Raw genomic sequence first — 16,627 nt, forward strand, 5'->3', positions numbered from 1 at the left:
GTAAAGGGAAATTACCCATCGCTACTGGGACGTGCGTGGCTAGAGAAAATCACGCTGGACTGGCCTGCAGTCCGCATGATGTCAAAAGGGGAGTCAGGTCTGACTGCAGTGTTAAACAAACATGCAGAACTCTTCAATGGGGAACTTGGGAGCATGAAAAAGATCAGCGTGAGACTGGACATTAAACCTGACAGCAAGCCGAAGTTTCACAAAGCCCGACCTGTACCCTATGTAATTAGGCCAAAAGTTGAGGCTAACTTGGAGGCCTTAGTCGAGAATGGAGTCCTGGAGCCTGTGCAAATGGGCCACACCCATTGTTCCTGTCCTGAAAAAGGATGGATCTGTTCGAATCTGCGGGGATTTTAAAGTGACTATTAACCCGGTGCTGTCTACGGAACAGTACCCTCTTCCCCTCATTGAGGATCTTTTTACGGGCCTGGGCGGAGGGCAAAAGTTCAGCAAAATAGACTTATGCCAGGCTTATCTACAAATGCATGTCGATGACAAATCAAAGGAGCTGCTGACAATTGTGACACACAAGGGGCTATACAGGTACTGCCGCCTTCCGTTTGGAATTACGTCGGCCTCTGCTCTATTCCAAAGGGCAATGGATCAGATTTTGAGTGGACTGCCAGGAGTCCAGTGCTACCTGGACGACATCCTTGTCACTGGGACAAATGAGGATCATCTTCTGAACTTAGATGCGACACTACAACGACTGAAAGAGTACGGATTCAGAGTTCATAAGGACAAATGTGAATTCTTTCAGTCTTCAGTTGAGTACCTGGGGCATGTGATTGACGCTACTGGCCTGCATAAGGCGCCATCAAAGGTCAAGGCGATCGTGGAGGCCCCAGCATCCCAGAATGTGAGCCAGTTACGTTCATTTCTGGGGCTACTTAACTACTATGGGAAGTTTATTCCAGACTTAGCAACATTACTGAAGCCGTTACATCAGTTGCTATGTCAAGGCAAAACATGGAAATGGACTGAACTGTGCAACGAAGCTTTCGCCCAAGCAAAGAAAGCATTGCTGAAATCGGAGGTCCTGACACACTTCGACCCAAAGCTACCCGTGCAGCTAGCATGTGATGCATCACCATATGGTGTGGGAGCAGTCATAGCCCACATCATGCCTTCGGGTGAAGAGAAACCTATCGCCTTCGCATCACGCACCTTGAACAAGGCCAAGAGTAACTATGCGCAGATCGAGCGCGAGGCCTTGGGAATCGTTTTTGGAATTCGAAAATTTCATCAGTACCTGTTTGGGAGAAGGTTCACACTCCTGACGGACCACCGTCCATTGACTTCAATCTTCGGGCCCCACACCGGAATTCCATTTCTCGCTGCAAGCAGGATGCAAAGGTGGGCTTTACTGTTGTCAGGGCACACATACGACATCAAATATCGCAAATCAGACTTGCACGGCAACACAGACGGTCTCTCGAGGCTACCCTTGCCTGTTACTCCCCCAGAGCCTCGTCAGATAGACATCTTCTACTTTAGACAAGTGGAGGGAGCACCTGTCACTGCAGTTCAGGTGCGAAGGTACACCCGCAACGATCCAGTCCTGTCTGAGGTAATGGACGATGTCATTCGAGGGAGAGCTATAGGAGATTCTCCTAGTTTGAAACCTTACATTTCAAAAAGAAATGAGCTCTCCGTCCAGGCAGGTTGTCTTCTTTGGGGACGCCGTGTCATCATTCCGCCACCTCTGAGGGAACCTATACTGCAACAACTTCATACAGGCCACAGTGGGATGGTTCGGATGAAGGAAATGGCAAGAAGCTACTTCTGGTGGCCAGGTCTTGATGGGAATATTGAGGAGAAAGCCAAAACATGTTCCCCATGTCAAAGGGTCCGGAATGTTCCACAGCTGGCAACCCTACACCCCTGGGATTGGCCTGCAGAAGTGTGGCAGCGAGTACATGTGGACTTCGCCGGTCCTTTCGAAGAGAAGATGTTTATGGTGGTTGTAGACGCTCGTAGCAAGTGGCCGGAGGTCGCTGTGATGAGGTCTACCACGGCAGAGAAAACAATTGAGAAACTTGGTGAGATGTTCAGCCGTTATGGCTCACCGGAACAACTCCTAAGTGACAACGGTCCACAATTTGTATCACAGGAGTTTGCAACCTTTCTGCATGTGAATGGTGTCCAACACATCAGGTCTGCGCCCTATCATCCTTCTACTAACGGCCAGGCAGAAAGGTTCGTGCAAACTTTGAAGCATGCCTTGAAGGCATCACAAGGTCAGGGCTCAATCCACCAACGCCTGAACAGCTTCCTGTTGTCCTACAGGAACGAGCCGCATGCCACAACCAAAACTTCCCCCGCTTCGCTCATGATGAAGAGGCAGTTGCGGACAAGTTTTGACTTACTCAAACCTCCAAGGGCAGAGCAGGTTGTCCATTGTCAACAACAAGCTCAAGTTGAAAAGAGAGAGAAAAGAGCCAAGGAGAGACGGTTTCATCCAGGGGAGCACATCCTAGCTCGAAACTACAACACTGGACCGAAATGGGTTCCTGCTATGGTGATCGCGCAGACGGGCCCTGTGTCTTACACGGTTGAGACTGCTGAGGACGTCGTCTGGAGAAGACACACAGATCAACTGTTACTAGGAGCAGAGACAGCCACAGAGGCTCCAACGGCTGGTTGGCCTGAACTGTTTCCGGATGATACCGCAAACCAGCATCCTTTGCCACAGTGCTCTTCTCCAACACAGGAAGTCAAAGAGACTGTTCCACCTGTGCAAACTCCTGACTTTCGACTGACACAGGCACCTTCTCCATCCAGGCCTGTGTCAATGCCTACTGCTGTAGAAGCCAGCGATGACCGCCGGTATCCTGTCAGAGAGCGGCGGCCTCCAAGACGCTTGGATCTGTAGGCTTAGTGACTTACCCACAAGACTGGGGCAGAATAAACCCCAGGGTAAAGTCAGGGGTTGAGGCAGTCTACCTCTACCCTAGGTTCGTTGAGTGCATTGAAAGTAACTTACCTATTGAGGAATAATGTGGACCTTCCATTTAAGAGGGGAGGAAATGTTATGTATTTTGTGTTCTCCTCCCACCTGTGGTGGCGCTGTCACAGGAGATAAATGGTTGGGTGTTCTCTGTTAAGTTTAGCTCTCTTTGTTCGGAACTTGCCAGAACTTCCTTTCCTTCCAATAAAGCACTTCATGTTTGAATCTCTGAGTTCTGAGTCCTAAATTGTGTCTAGGTAGAAAGGTAGCGACACAACAGGAAGGACCTATTTCCCTTAGCAGAGAGGTCAATAACCAGGGGGCATAGATTTAAAGTAATTGGTGGAAAGATTAGAGAGGGAGTGGAAGTGAACTTTTTCACCCAGAGGGCGGAGGGGTCTGGAACTCACTGCCTGAATGGGTGGTAGAGGCAGAAACGCTCATCACATTTAAAAAGTACTTGGATGTGCACTTGAAGTGCCGTAACCGACAGGGCTACGGACCAAGAGCTGGAAAGTGGGATTAGGCTGGATAGCTCTTTTTCGGCCGGCACAGACACAATGGGCTGAATGGCCTCCTTCTGTGCTGTAAATTTCTATGATTCCATCTTCGTTTGTACTAGGTATGATTCCAGCCAGTGGAGAGTTCCCTCCCGATTCCCACTGACTTCAATTTTACTAGGGCTCATTGCTACCACACTCGGTCAGATGCTGCCTTGATGTCAACGGCAGTCACTCAACTCACCTCTGGAATTCAGCTCTTTTTTCCCCCCCATGTTTGGACCTAGGTTGTAAGGATGTCTGGAGCCGAGTGGTCCTGTCGGAACCCAAACTGAGCATCGGCGAGCAGGTAAGTCGTGACTAAGTGCTGCTTGATATCACAGTCGATGACCTTCCATCACTTTGCTGATGATTGAGAGTAGACTGATGGGGCGGTAATTGGCCGATTGGATTTGTCCTGCTTTTTGTGGACAGGACATACCTGGGCAATTTTCCACTTTGTCAGGTAGATGCCAGTGTTGTAGCTGTACTGAAACAGCTATTTTCCAGGATAAAAAGCCCAAGTTGTTCCCTCTTTCTGCTCCCCTTTTGATGTTCGCACTCGTGTCCCCACTGGGTTGCTCGCTCTCTTTTTTTTTTTTTAAATCTCCCTCTCCTTTTTGGTTCACACTCTCTCTCCGCAGCCGCTTTTAATATTCTCTCTCCCCTCTTATCTGCTTTTCGCTCTCTATTTTCTCTTTTCCAGAGGGAATTCTTACCTGCCGCTAGGTACCTGCTTAATCCGGAGTTAGCATGAGAGCCATGTGACCGTGCACAAGCTTTGGTGCACGCATGTAGAGAATAATAAGAGTGACTTCCAATGCTCCCTATAAGGTGCGCAGTGATCTGTAAGGTTCCGCGCACTTAAATTCACAGTGAGCTGGACAGCTGGAGCGGGGTGGGGGGGTCCCAATACCCAACGAGCAGGAAAACGTCATAGCGATGAGAGAATGGCCCGGGAATACAGGGAGAGTCGTTTGGAACCGCAGAGCCGATCTGGATTGGAATGGCATTTGCTAACATACGAGCCCTGGAACCCAGCGAGCGTTGTCTCGGAATTCTGTCAGCACTTTTTCCGTGGAGATACGTGTAATAAAACACTTAAGGACAGCCGTCGACTATTGGCGACCGCAGGACCCACAATTCCCTGTGCCCCAGCAACCACTCTATCACTGCGCTGATTTCCCCACTAAGAGTGCGCATACTCCCCAGGGCCATGGTGCATTCTCAAAAGAGAGAAACAGAGTTGGACTTGGTGTAAACGGGTGAAGAAATCGGGAAGCTGTGAGTAGGATGGGGGACGCACTGTACCATCCATTTAATGGTGCCGGGGCCCTTGCCGTAAGTCCGTCGGCTCTGATTCGGGGCCTGAGACGTGCACTTGTGTTGCCGAGGTCTGCGCCCTCCGCCGCTCAGTTTTCTGGACCTGCTCCTCACATGCTCCGCTCAGGAAGGCGGTCGCCAGCTGCACTTTGGAACAACACACCGCGGGAGCCGGTTATCGATCAGAGAAAGTTGAGGACCTCAATGTGCGTGGCGGGCAGGAAAGTGAATACAGTTATATTTTTATTATCTTATATTTGGAATATATTTATTTTAGGTTAATTTAAAAAAAAAAAAATTATCCCGATCTCTAACAGTGAGTGTCTTGGTGAACCTCTTCAGACAAACTTTTTTTTTTGTTATGTTTCACATTCATGCGGTGTTATGCAGACAAAAGTGAGCTGTGGATGTGTAACCCAAGAAGACGGCCCTGAACTGGAAATGTTGCTGTGAATGATGAGTCTCTGATTAAAGCTGAACAATACTAAGGCGGGAGGGGGAGGGAAGCAATTTTTAATCTTAATTAGGCCGCAGCTCTACAGCACTTTTGCTCCCAATGAAAAAGTGGTGGTATAACCCAAGAGATAATTGAGGGTACTAAAGGTGTGAGGCATGAGTGTCGTACGGGTTTATGTTTGCACTGAGTGCACGTTAGCTCCAGCTTTAGTTTCTCCAACAAATGTTGGAAACAAAGTTATTGCTAATGTCTGGTGTAATAATAAGAAAACTTAGCAGAACAAGTCATTTGGTTCATCAAGTGTTTTCCTTCCAACAACAATATCCAGTCTATTTGTTTTTGGGATTGAGATGTTAAATCTACTCCTGGGGTTCAGATGGCTTAATAAAAGGGACAGCCAGCACAGATTTGTTAAAGGCAAATCGTGTCTGACTAACCTAATTGTGGTAGCATGGGATGTGTGGGACTTTGCCCAGAATGTATATTGAAGGGAGGTTCCTTCTCACCAAACCTCCAGACTTTGACATAATGGCCATCTTGATAGTTTAACTACTGATCAATTTAACCTGATGTTTCCGGTCTGAATTTACAAAGGAACAGGAGATGACCTAGACAACTCAAGATAGTTAATGTGACCTTGCTAATAGTTGCTCATGTGTTAGCTTCAGTGCCTCCATTGTTCTGGCCAACCTGCTATTAACACCTCACATGGGATGTTGCCGACCAGTCTCTTTTGTCCTACTCCACCACTGTCCCGACTACTCTCCAATACTGGCATATCCTAATCGGACAAGGATCCGGAAATGTTACGATTAACTTTGATGGGACATCTAAGAGCAAATTCTAACACAATGTAATGTCATTTTTGTAAGAGCTGTGACCTGTTAAGAGATTAAATAAAGCCACTAATAAGGTTTATAAACAAAAAAGAGCAACTGATTTCATGATTATGTAAGAGTTTGTCTGATTGTCTCATGACTTGAGACGGTGGGGTGGCAATATGGCATTACTGTATATATGCTTTTAAGTGGTTGATGTTGTGGTTGTAAAATTTGTCCACAGACAAAAAAGGAGTTTGTGGCCCACTCCTTTGGTCTCTTGTCAATTTGTTGAGAGTTTACCGCTGTATGGGGTGTGTGAATAAAAAGAGTAAAATGTATTTCTTTTGGGTTTTTAAAACTTGATTCAATTTAGATGGCCTACTCCTGCTCCTATTTCTTATGAACAATTAATTTTTGTTTTCTACAAATTGCAATTAGTCTTAATGTCCGTTTACAGAAGATTTCTACTGTAGCAAACAATGAAACCAGTTTCGATTACTCCATAATGTGCACACTGGCCAGCCTCAACTTCATACTGAACTAATCAACTGCTACATGATCACTTCACCTACAGATCAACTCTATCAAATGTTAAGTTTTCACAAAATATTATGTTGTCTTTCAGAAAAAAAAACCTGAAACTCGTACATACAAAACATATATGTTGTAAACAAAATGCCCATCCAATACATCCACGGCCCTCTCGGACGTGACTGTGACTTGTAGGTGATGCCTTCAGTGGTTTATTTTTCAGTAAACATCCAAGTCTCAGCATGTACTTTCAACATTAAAGCTAAAATAAAAGCATTCTACCACTCAATAACAGTACTGCTTAGTAGACATGGTTTTGAATTAATCCTTACCTTCAAGTGACTTAACCACTTTCTCCAATCGGCCTGCACAGTCAACGCAGGATGCAGGAAGTAGAATAGTAGGACACTTATTATTTAAACATGTTTCAAGCAAACGATAATAACACTGATTTTTTTTTTTTTTAAAAAGCAGAATATAAATTATTTTCAGGTAGAGTTAATGTGATCAGCATAAAAAAGGAGCTCAAAAAAAATTCAAGTTAAATAAAAATCATGGAAATGTTACTTAACTTTCAGAAAAGTCTAACCTGCTGAGATTGCATATGGCGACATTGGTTGTTTCTTGTCATCAACAAGTTCATAGAATGGTCCAAGAACACGAAGCAGCTCCTCTACCTCCTCAGTCATGGGCATGGACTCCAGGATCTATAATGCAGAAAGATGATCATTCTTAAAGCTACCATTCAACAACATAGAGGTGAGCTCTGTTCCTTGCCTGAAAGAGAACACTCTGAATTAGGGCTGGAAAATTCCATTCACCAACAAGTTTGACATCAGGAATTGCAAGAAAATAACTTAAAATTATGTGTCATTTTCCCACCCCTTCAACCCCATACATATTGACTTGGCTTTTGTTTAGGACCTATCCAAGTGACATGGTTGAAATCAGGCATGCACCAAGAAAGGAAATGGTATGCTGGCCTTCATAGCGAAAGGATTAAACAAAATAGCATAAAATTCTGCAAAATTTACTATTTAAAATTAACCATTTTGTGTCTTTTAATTTAAAAATGCTGATTTAGAGAATATGTCAAAAATGGTGGTTAGTTACTGGGATTAATTCTTCTTTAGGAAGACTCTTGATTGTAATTGGTGTGAATTACAGATCTTGGATTTACATAATTTATTCTTAGCATTGTAATGCTATTGATTAAATATAGTATAAGATGAATTGCTTCCTGTAAAGTTATATTCAAAGGTCAATGGCTGATACTGTCTTTCAGGATGTGTATTGGTGCCTGCTATTTCATAGAAACAAAGAAGATCGGAGCAGGAGTAGGCCATTTGGCCCCTCGAGACTGCTCCGCCATTCAATGAGATCATGGCTGATCATCCAAATTCAGTACCCTGTCCCTGCTTTCTCCCCATATCCCTTGATCTCCTTAGCCTTAAGAAATATATCTAACTCCTTCTTGAATATATTTAATGAATTGGCCTCAACTGCCTTCTGTGGTAGAGAATTCCACAGGTTCACCACTCTCTGGGTGAAGAAATTCCTCCTCATCTCTGTCCTAAATGGCTTACCCCTTATCCTTAGATTTTGACCCCTGGTTCTGGACTCCCCCGCCATCGGGAACATCCTTCCTGCATCTAGTCTGTCCAGTCCTGTCAGAATTTTATAAGTTTCAATGAGATCCCCTCTCATTCTTCTAAACTCCAGCGAGTATAAGCCCAATCGACCCAATCTCTCTTCATACGTCATTCCTGCCATCCCAGGTATCAGTCTGGTGAATCTTCGCTGCACTCCCTCCATGGCAAGAACATCCTTCCTCAGATAAGGTGACCAAAACTGCACACAATACTCAAGGTGTGGTCTCACCAAGGCCCTGTACAACTGCAGCAAGGCTTCCTTGTACTCGAACCCTCTCGCTACGAAGGTCAACATACCATTTGCCTTCTTAACCGCCTGCTGCACCTGCATGCTTACCTTCAGCGACTGGTGCACAAGGACACCCAGGTCATGTTGCACTTCCCCTTCTCCCAATCTATTGCCATTCAGATAATAATCTGCCTTCCTGTTTTTGCCACCAAAGTGGATAACCTCGCATTTATCCACATTATACTGCATCTGCCATGCATCTGCCCAATCACCCAACCTGTCCAAATCATACTGGAGTTTCTCGGCATCCTCCTCACATCACACACGCCCACCCAGCTTTGTGTCGTCTGCAACAAAGGTATGCATGAGGGTTTCAGCAGTAGATGAGCTGAGGCAGGGGTGGAAACGGGCGATGTTACGGAGGTGGAAGTAGGTGGTCTTGGTAATGCAGAGAATATGGAGTTGGAAGCTCAGCTCAGGGTCAAATAGGACACCAAGGTTGCGAATTGTCTGGTTCAACTTCAAACAGTGGCTAGGGAAAGCAATTGAGTTGGTGTCGGTGCACAGAATGGTCATCATGTTTACCCACATAAGAGCAACAGCCACACAATACAATTCATTCTACGGGAAATGCTTTGAGATGTTTCCAAGAGACATGACAAGTCGCTATATAAACACTTATTTTTGTTAACAGGCTCCAAATGATTTAAGGGATAAAAGGACAATTGAAAAGGAGGTGAGGGGGAAGGAAGAGAAGTAAAGATCCTTTGTCTCTAGCCCGTTAAAAACTATAATTAATTTTTTCAAAAATTTAAATTATTGTTTAAAATAGTTATTTTATGTAATTTATAGTTATTTTAAAAATGTGATATAAAAAAAAAATTATTTGAAGTTTTAGTTATGTTTTGGGCCGATCTCTATTTCATAGATTTGACAGGTCTTCCTGTCAAATCTATGAATAGAGATTCCCTGCTACGATTGGCTCTCCATGGCCCACGTGATCCCAGGGGACGCGTCGAACTAACTGCGCCCCTGGGATACACAAGCACTGCGCGCCGGCAGTTGGAGGAGGCCCAGGATCGGAATCACACGTGGGCCCACAGCACAACGGCCAACGCGCTAGGTAAGTACAGGTTGGGGGCTTGCACCCGTGGGAAGCCTCCGACCCGAATTTCTGGCCCATTGTCTGTTAAGAAAAGGCATAGGCAGCGTATGCCTAAACCGAAGCCCTTACGGGCGTGTGCACCTTGTACATACCTATAGGGGCCGCAAAATACGGCCCAATAAGAGCTATATGTTTTTAATCAAATCATTATCAAAGAGAATTGCAGCAATTCCCGTGCCACATAGAATGATGGGGTGTTGGGTAGATCCAGAGAGCCCAGTACAGCACGTAAAACACTAGTAAGACTTCACTTGAGAATAACATGTCCACTTCTGGTTACTGAATTTACAAAAGGTCAGATGCATCAAAAAGGATTCAAAGAACAATTCTGATTGAGTATTACATCAAGTTTAAACACATGCTGAGGCACCATAATTTATTTCTACTGGGGCACAAAAAAGCTGCAGGGAAATGTAATTACATGTTAATTATAGATTGGATGTGCAGTAGTTATTTGTGCTGAACCCCAAGAGAAGCAGGATAGAAGTAGGCTACTACAGGAAACTTTGGTTTATCCGGAGGTTGTATGTCCGGAAACCTCGATCTACTGGCCGAAATCAGGAGCCGTTTTGTTAGGTTTTTTTTCTTCGCGTGGCTTTTTTTCCCCCCCAACAGTCAGGCTCTGGAAAGTCTCTCTGAAGCTGTTGCTAAGCTACAGAGATGCTGCCAAGGTACGGGCCCGACTGTTTGAAGCTGTTGCTAAGCAACAGTGTTTGTTGTCAGATACGGAGATGAAAACCTCCGTATGCTTCAACATTAACGCTGGTATGTCCGGCAGTTTTGATAGATCGGCAACAGCTTGGTCCCGTCGGTGCCGGATATAACAAAGTTTCCTGTATTTCTTGATTTTTAATACAAGTTAATGTTTACATTCAGATCCACTGATATTGATTCCACATTTGTTTTAATTCTTAAACCTGAATATTTGTCAACTGATAGTGCTCAACAATCAAAACATACACTGTATTCAACTAGTACTCCAGTTATATTATAGTGCTGCCTCCAGAGCACTCTCTTATTCTGGGGCCATAGGTAGGCCAACATCTCAACCCACCTATATGGGGAGGCAATTCAATTTAAAAATTGCTGACCTGTACAATCCTTTCCCTGATAATAGCAGTCACGAATGCAACATTGCAGCATTCGTAAGACCACACGTTTGCAGTTGCTAGAAAAATACGTTTGCACATGGGCATCTGTTGCTACCCACAAAATAAATAGGGTGAATTCAACGCAATGGGCATCATACTGTGGAACTGCTTTCATTGGAAGTACTTCTACAATACAAATGGAGTACAAGATACAGATTTTAGTCACTTCAATATTGCAGATTCCAACCTCAAATTATTATTAACCTCCAGAAAAAAGGTAATTCACTTAAGTTTTAATGAACAGCATTCAATTCTAAAATCACAAAATAGGGAGAATTGGGAGCTCTACAAAAAGCAACGAAGGGTAACTTAAAAGGTAGAAAAATGAGAAGTAGACAAATTGCAGAGAGCAGCAAGAGACACCCAAAAATGTGCAATTGCATTGGTAGAAGAAAAGTTCTAAGAACAGATTGATCCATTAAAGGATAAACTGGGTTAAGCTACTACAAATGATCAGGATATGGTTGCAATATTGCAATGGATTCTTCACATCAGTTTTTCACAAAGAAGGACTGTAAATAAATTCTGATCAAAAGGCTTTAACAAAGTTCTTCTTGTGACACTAGGATGGAAGCCCAAGGCTCATGGAATAGTTGGCACATTGTCTAAATAGATTGAGAACTGGCTTGACAAAAGAAGGTGATGATAAACAGAAATGTTCTGCCTGGGGAAAAGCAACCAGTGAAGTTCCATGAAGATCTGTCCAAGGACCCTTGTTATTTTCAACATTTGTTAATGAGATAGAACAGGTTGGCTGTAGTAATATTATTACATTTTCTGATGATACAAAGCTCTGTGGGCAACTAATGAGTAGAAAGGAGCTTGACTATCGCGAGAGGGGCTAGGATCAATTATGCAGTTAGACTGAAATATAGCAGATGGATTTTGATGTGGATGAAAGTAGCTGCTTAGCGGAATTAGTAACAGTAAATATGTGTAGAACATGAAATGTAACACTAAAAAGGAATTGAGAGTGACCATTGATCATACACTGGGAACATTTGGTCCATGCGAGACCATTATGAGAAGACTAGTATCAGACAATGAGGTGCATCTGGAACACAAGCCAGAACAAGTTATACTGACATTCTAGTCCCTTAACAGAGAGGTCAATAACCAGGGGGCATAGATTTAAAGTAATTGGTAGAAAGATTAGAGGGGAGTTGAGAACGTTTTTCACCCAGAGGGTGGCAGGGGTCTGGAACTCACGGTCTGAAAGGGTGGTAGAGGCAGAAACCCTCATCACATTTAAAAAGTACTTGGATGTGCACTTGAAGTGCTGTAACCTACAGGGCTACGGAGCAAGAGCTGGAAAATGGGATTAGGCTGGATAGCTATTTTTCGACCGGCACAGCCACGATGGGCCGAATGGCCTCCTTCTATGATTCTATGACATTGTACAGAGTATGCATGCAGTTTTGGTCATCCTACCTTAGAGAATAAAAATGCATTAAGAAGGGTTCAGAGAAAAGTGACTAGAATTATTCCAGGTCTTAGAGGACTAAGGTATACAGAAGAAAGGCTCAAGCAACTAAATTTATTTTCACTGGAGAAAAGAAAACTGAGGAGACAAGATAAAAGGTCTTCAAGGTAATGAAAAGTACAGATGAGGTAGAAGTAAGAAAGCTTCGACCAAGAGCCTAGGAATAGAGGACAAAAGCACAAAACACTCAACCATCAGATTAGAAAATATTTTTTCCCCCCACAGGACAGTTGATAAATGGAAAAAACACCCAGAGAACAGTAATAAAAACAGAAAATGCTGGAAATACTCAGCAGGTCAGGCAGCATTTGTGGAGAGAGAAACAGAGTTAATGTTTCAGGTTGATGACCTTTCGTCAGAACTGGAATAGGTTTTAACTTTTTCCAGTTAAACCAGCAACTAAGTGATATAACTGCAAATACAAACAAGTTGCTTGGGCTTCATAGACCAACTGCCAGGACTTGAGGCACATAAATACCCCACATTTTTGTCCTCAAATAAACAAAGTTGAGAAGCATTCTTTAATCAAATGTTATCTGGTTTGCCATCCTATTGATTCATTCAGTCACACTTTTTTTTTTTTTTTTTTTTAATTCCCACTATGCAACATTCCATTCCAGTATTGGTTTGACAATTGGCGGCCGTGCCTTCAGCCGCCTAGGCCCCAAGGTCTGGAATTCCCTCCATCTCTCTCACCTCCTTTAAAACCCTCCTTAAAAAAATCTACCTATTTGACCAAGCTTTTAGTCACTCCTCCTAATATCTCCTCCTTTAGCTCACTATCAATCTGTCTGATTACACTTCTGTGAAGTGCCTTGGGATGTTTTCCTACATTAAATGGTGCAATATAAACGCAAGTTGTATTCAAAACATAAAAACAAAATAAACCTTAAAAACAGACTTTATATAAGCTTCTTGATTTAAAATAGCTTAGACACAAACAAATGAAAATTGTCAAATACGAAGGAAATCAATTTAATTGCAGTTGCCAATTTGAGCAAATAATTAACTTTTTCTCCTTGGTACAGATGCCCACATTTTGTTTCAATTGCAGTACTGGTTAAATGACAAGTATGATCCTTGAAATACAAAATGCTGCATTCCCAGTACATTTGCACATACTTCTAATGAAAGCATGTGCTCAGTTACAAAATTTATCTTAATGTAATACTTCCAAAAAAGGCCAGGACCTGTTGGAGAAAGCAAGCCAAGGTAAGTGAGAAGAGTAAAAACACTACAAAAAGTATATAATTTTGGCAGGAACAGGTATGGATAACTATTACTTAATATTAATTAGAAACAGATTTACTAAAAGTAATATATATACTGCAGGGTCCTGTAAGGCTTCAGATACAGAGAAAATCTGAAATAATGCTGGTACTCTCGCATAGAGTGAACTTGAATTTTGAGCTACACTATGGCACTATACATAGTATAAAACCATGAATAAACATTATCATTCTTGCTCTGTGCAGCATTCAGTTATTTCTGAAAGTGGTAAGTTACTGTTTGATTTGGAAAAGGAAAATAAGGAACATTTCACAGTCATGAAAACTTCTTGATCTCCACCTTTGTCTAGGTTTGGTTCAACATTACCCAATTTCTTTATCCTGTTTGGCTATAAGGTTAACCAAGTAAAATAGCAGCCTTGCATCAACGAGTATTTGAGAACAAATCCTTGTTATAATGACATTTTTAGTACAGTACCACCTTTATGTGCATTGCACTTCAAGTAGGAAAGTGAGAGAATGGGCACAGAGCTCTGCATATTGAGCTTAAGCACAAACATGCACATTATCTCCAACCGTGCCAATTTTCTCAGGTCAGCTCTTTTCAAATCAGGTGAAAATGAAGGCATTACAGGAGGCTGTAGGACACTTTTCTTAGTTCAAATATATATGGCTGTAACTCCATCTGCTATTACTGCAGCTGTAACAAACAAAAGCCAATGCAATGCAACTTTAAAAAAAATTAAAATTATGTGCAATGGGGTAAATCAAAGCATTTTTTTTTAATTAAAATATATGAACTCACAAGGTTACCCTATATAACTGAGAATTTATAGCTAAAAATATTGTGGTGATATATTTGAACACAGAAAACTTTACTGTTATTCCTTCTAGGGACATATACTGTGCTGAAATTGATAGAACCTTGTACTCATTCTTATACAGTAAAGGATGATCTGGCTCAGTGGGTAGCACACTCGCCTCAAGAGTCAGAAGGTTGTGGGTTCAGGTCCCACTCCAGAGACTTGAGCACAAAAATCTAGGCCGATACTCCTGTGCAGTGCTGAGCAAGCGCTGTATTGTCAGAGGAGCCATCTTTTGGGCGAGACGTTAAACCGAGGTCCCATCTGCTCCCTCGGGTGGATGCAAAAGATCCCAAGGCACTATTTCAAAGAGGAGATGGGGAGTTATCCCCGGTGTCCTGGTCAATATTTATTCCTCAATCAACATGGCAAAAACAGATTAGCTGGTCATCATCACATTGCTGTTTGTGGGAGCTTGCTGTGCGCAATCGGCTGCCACGTTTCCTACATTGTAACAGTGACTACACTCCAAAAGTACTTCATTGGCTGTAAAGCACTTTGGGACATCGAGGTCGTGAAAGGCGCTATATAAATGCAAGTCTTTGTGACGAAAGGTCAGCGACCTGAAACGTCAACTCTGTTTTTCTCTTCACAGATGCTGCCTGACCTACTGAGTATTTCCAGCATTTTCTGTTTTTATTTCAAGTTTTTCTTTCTTTAAGATCATTAAAAAGACACACAAACTTCAAAGAACACAATAAAGCTAATATTTAGCTTGTTAAACTTGTGCTTCAGCTATTTTGCTTCCAAGTTTCTTTTGTCTCTTTGAAAAGCTTTTGTCACATTTTATCTTACCTTTTTCATTTCTTCAACATAGGCAATCATGGCTTCTTCCTTGGACATGTCTCCCAGGGAATGCCAAGCATCCCTACAATAAACACAGGAAGGAGTTTTTGTTAACAACTTATGACAAAATGCAAACTGATTTTTCAGGCTCCGGTCATTCTAAACCACACTCAGCAAGTCTCAAACGTAATCTTCAAAGCCCAGAGGAAAAGATTTACTGTGATAATTGTCAGGCAAACAAAGTTCTATTTCGAACAGGAACCGCCCAACTTTCAAAATAACTTGTCTGCTCTTTTCTCTTTCCCCAACCTCAGCTCTCAATGGCACAGATGTCCCATCCAACAAAAAACCAAGGCAGAATAACATTACACTTCTAAATGATCAAATCCTTTCACCAACATCTATAACAAAACCTTAAACAAAACACTTCTCCATCCCCCAACTAAATACAACTCACAATTCCCACAGTTCTAACTTGTTTTCCGAACACACACATGTTGTTTTCAACAACTTGTATTTATATGGCGCCTTTAACATACTAAAACATCCCAAGGCGCTTCACAGGAGTATTAAAAGACAAAAAGTTTGATACCAAGCCACAACAAAGGCAGGCAGGTAGTGCAGGGAACCCCTGCGGACATCCCCCTTTCAAACAAGTATACCGCTTTGGATACTGTTGAGGGGGATGACTCACCAGGGGAAGGCAGCAGCAGCCAACTTCCTGGCACTGGCGGTGCTCCTGCTGCCCAGGAAGGGGGGAAAAAGAGTGGGAGAGCAATAGTGGTAGGGGATTCTATAGTAAGGGGAACAGATAGGCGTTTCTGTGGCCGTAGACGTGAATCCAGGATGGTTTGTTGCCTCCCTGGTGCCAGGGTCAAGGATGTCACTGAGCGGCTGCAGGGCATTCTGGAGGGGGAGGGTGAACAGCCAGTGGTCGTGGTCCACATTGGTACCAACGACATAGGTAAAAAGAGGGATGAGGTCCTGCAGCAAGAATTTAGGGAGCTAGGTGAAGGATTAAAGAGCAGGACCTCAAGGGTTGTAATCTCTGGATTACTCCCGGTGCCACGTGCTAGTAAGTATAGGAATAGGAAGATAGAACAGATGAATGCGTGGCTAAAGGGATGGTGCAGGGGGGAGGGCTTTAGTTTCCTGGATCACTGGGTCTGCTTCTGGGAAAGGTGGGACTTGTACAAGTCGGACGGTTTACACCTGAACCAGAGGGGAACCAATATCCTTGCGGGGAGGTTTGCTAGCACTGCTGGGGGGGGTTTAAACTAACTTGGCAGGGGGATGGGGTACAGAGTGGAGCTATAGTAGGGGGTGATTTACAGCCAAATACAGAGGGAAAAACAAGTCAGCTGGGAAGGCAAAGCAAATATGTGAAGGCAAAAGAGAATATGGCAGGGCTGGAAGGCATTTATTTTAATGCAAGGAGT

At 43.2% G+C, this 16,627-nt stretch overlaps 1 protein-coding gene across 6 annotated transcripts in view; it reads right to left on the reverse strand.

Moving 5' to 3' along the window:
• Positions 1-16,627, reverse strand: part of acbd5a (acyl-CoA binding domain containing 5a) — a 97,652-nt gene that overhangs the window by 47,852 nt on the left and 33,173 nt on the right. For 5 of the 6 annotated variants that reach the window (XM_085987714.1, XM_085987709.1, XM_085987713.1 and 2 more), the window contains exons 3-5: positions 15,198-15,270; positions 7,220-7,337; positions 6,963-6,995 (exon numbers count right to left, since the gene is read on the reverse strand). In XM_085987714.1, the coding sequence (XP_085843840.1) occupies positions 6,963-6,995; positions 7,220-7,337; positions 15,198-15,270 (224 nt within the window). The remainder of the gene's footprint in view (positions 1-6,962; positions 6,996-7,219; positions 7,338-15,197; positions 15,271-16,627) is intronic. The other variant, XM_085987710.1, reaches the window with a different exon arrangement.

Source organism: Somniosus microcephalus, chromosome 5 (genome assembly GCF_052327205.1).
Source record: "Somniosus microcephalus isolate GS21.2 chromosome 5, FLI_Smic_1.0, whole genome shotgun sequence".
Lineage (NCBI taxonomy): Eukaryota > Metazoa > Chordata > Chondrichthyes > Squaliformes > Somniosidae > Somniosus > Somniosus microcephalus.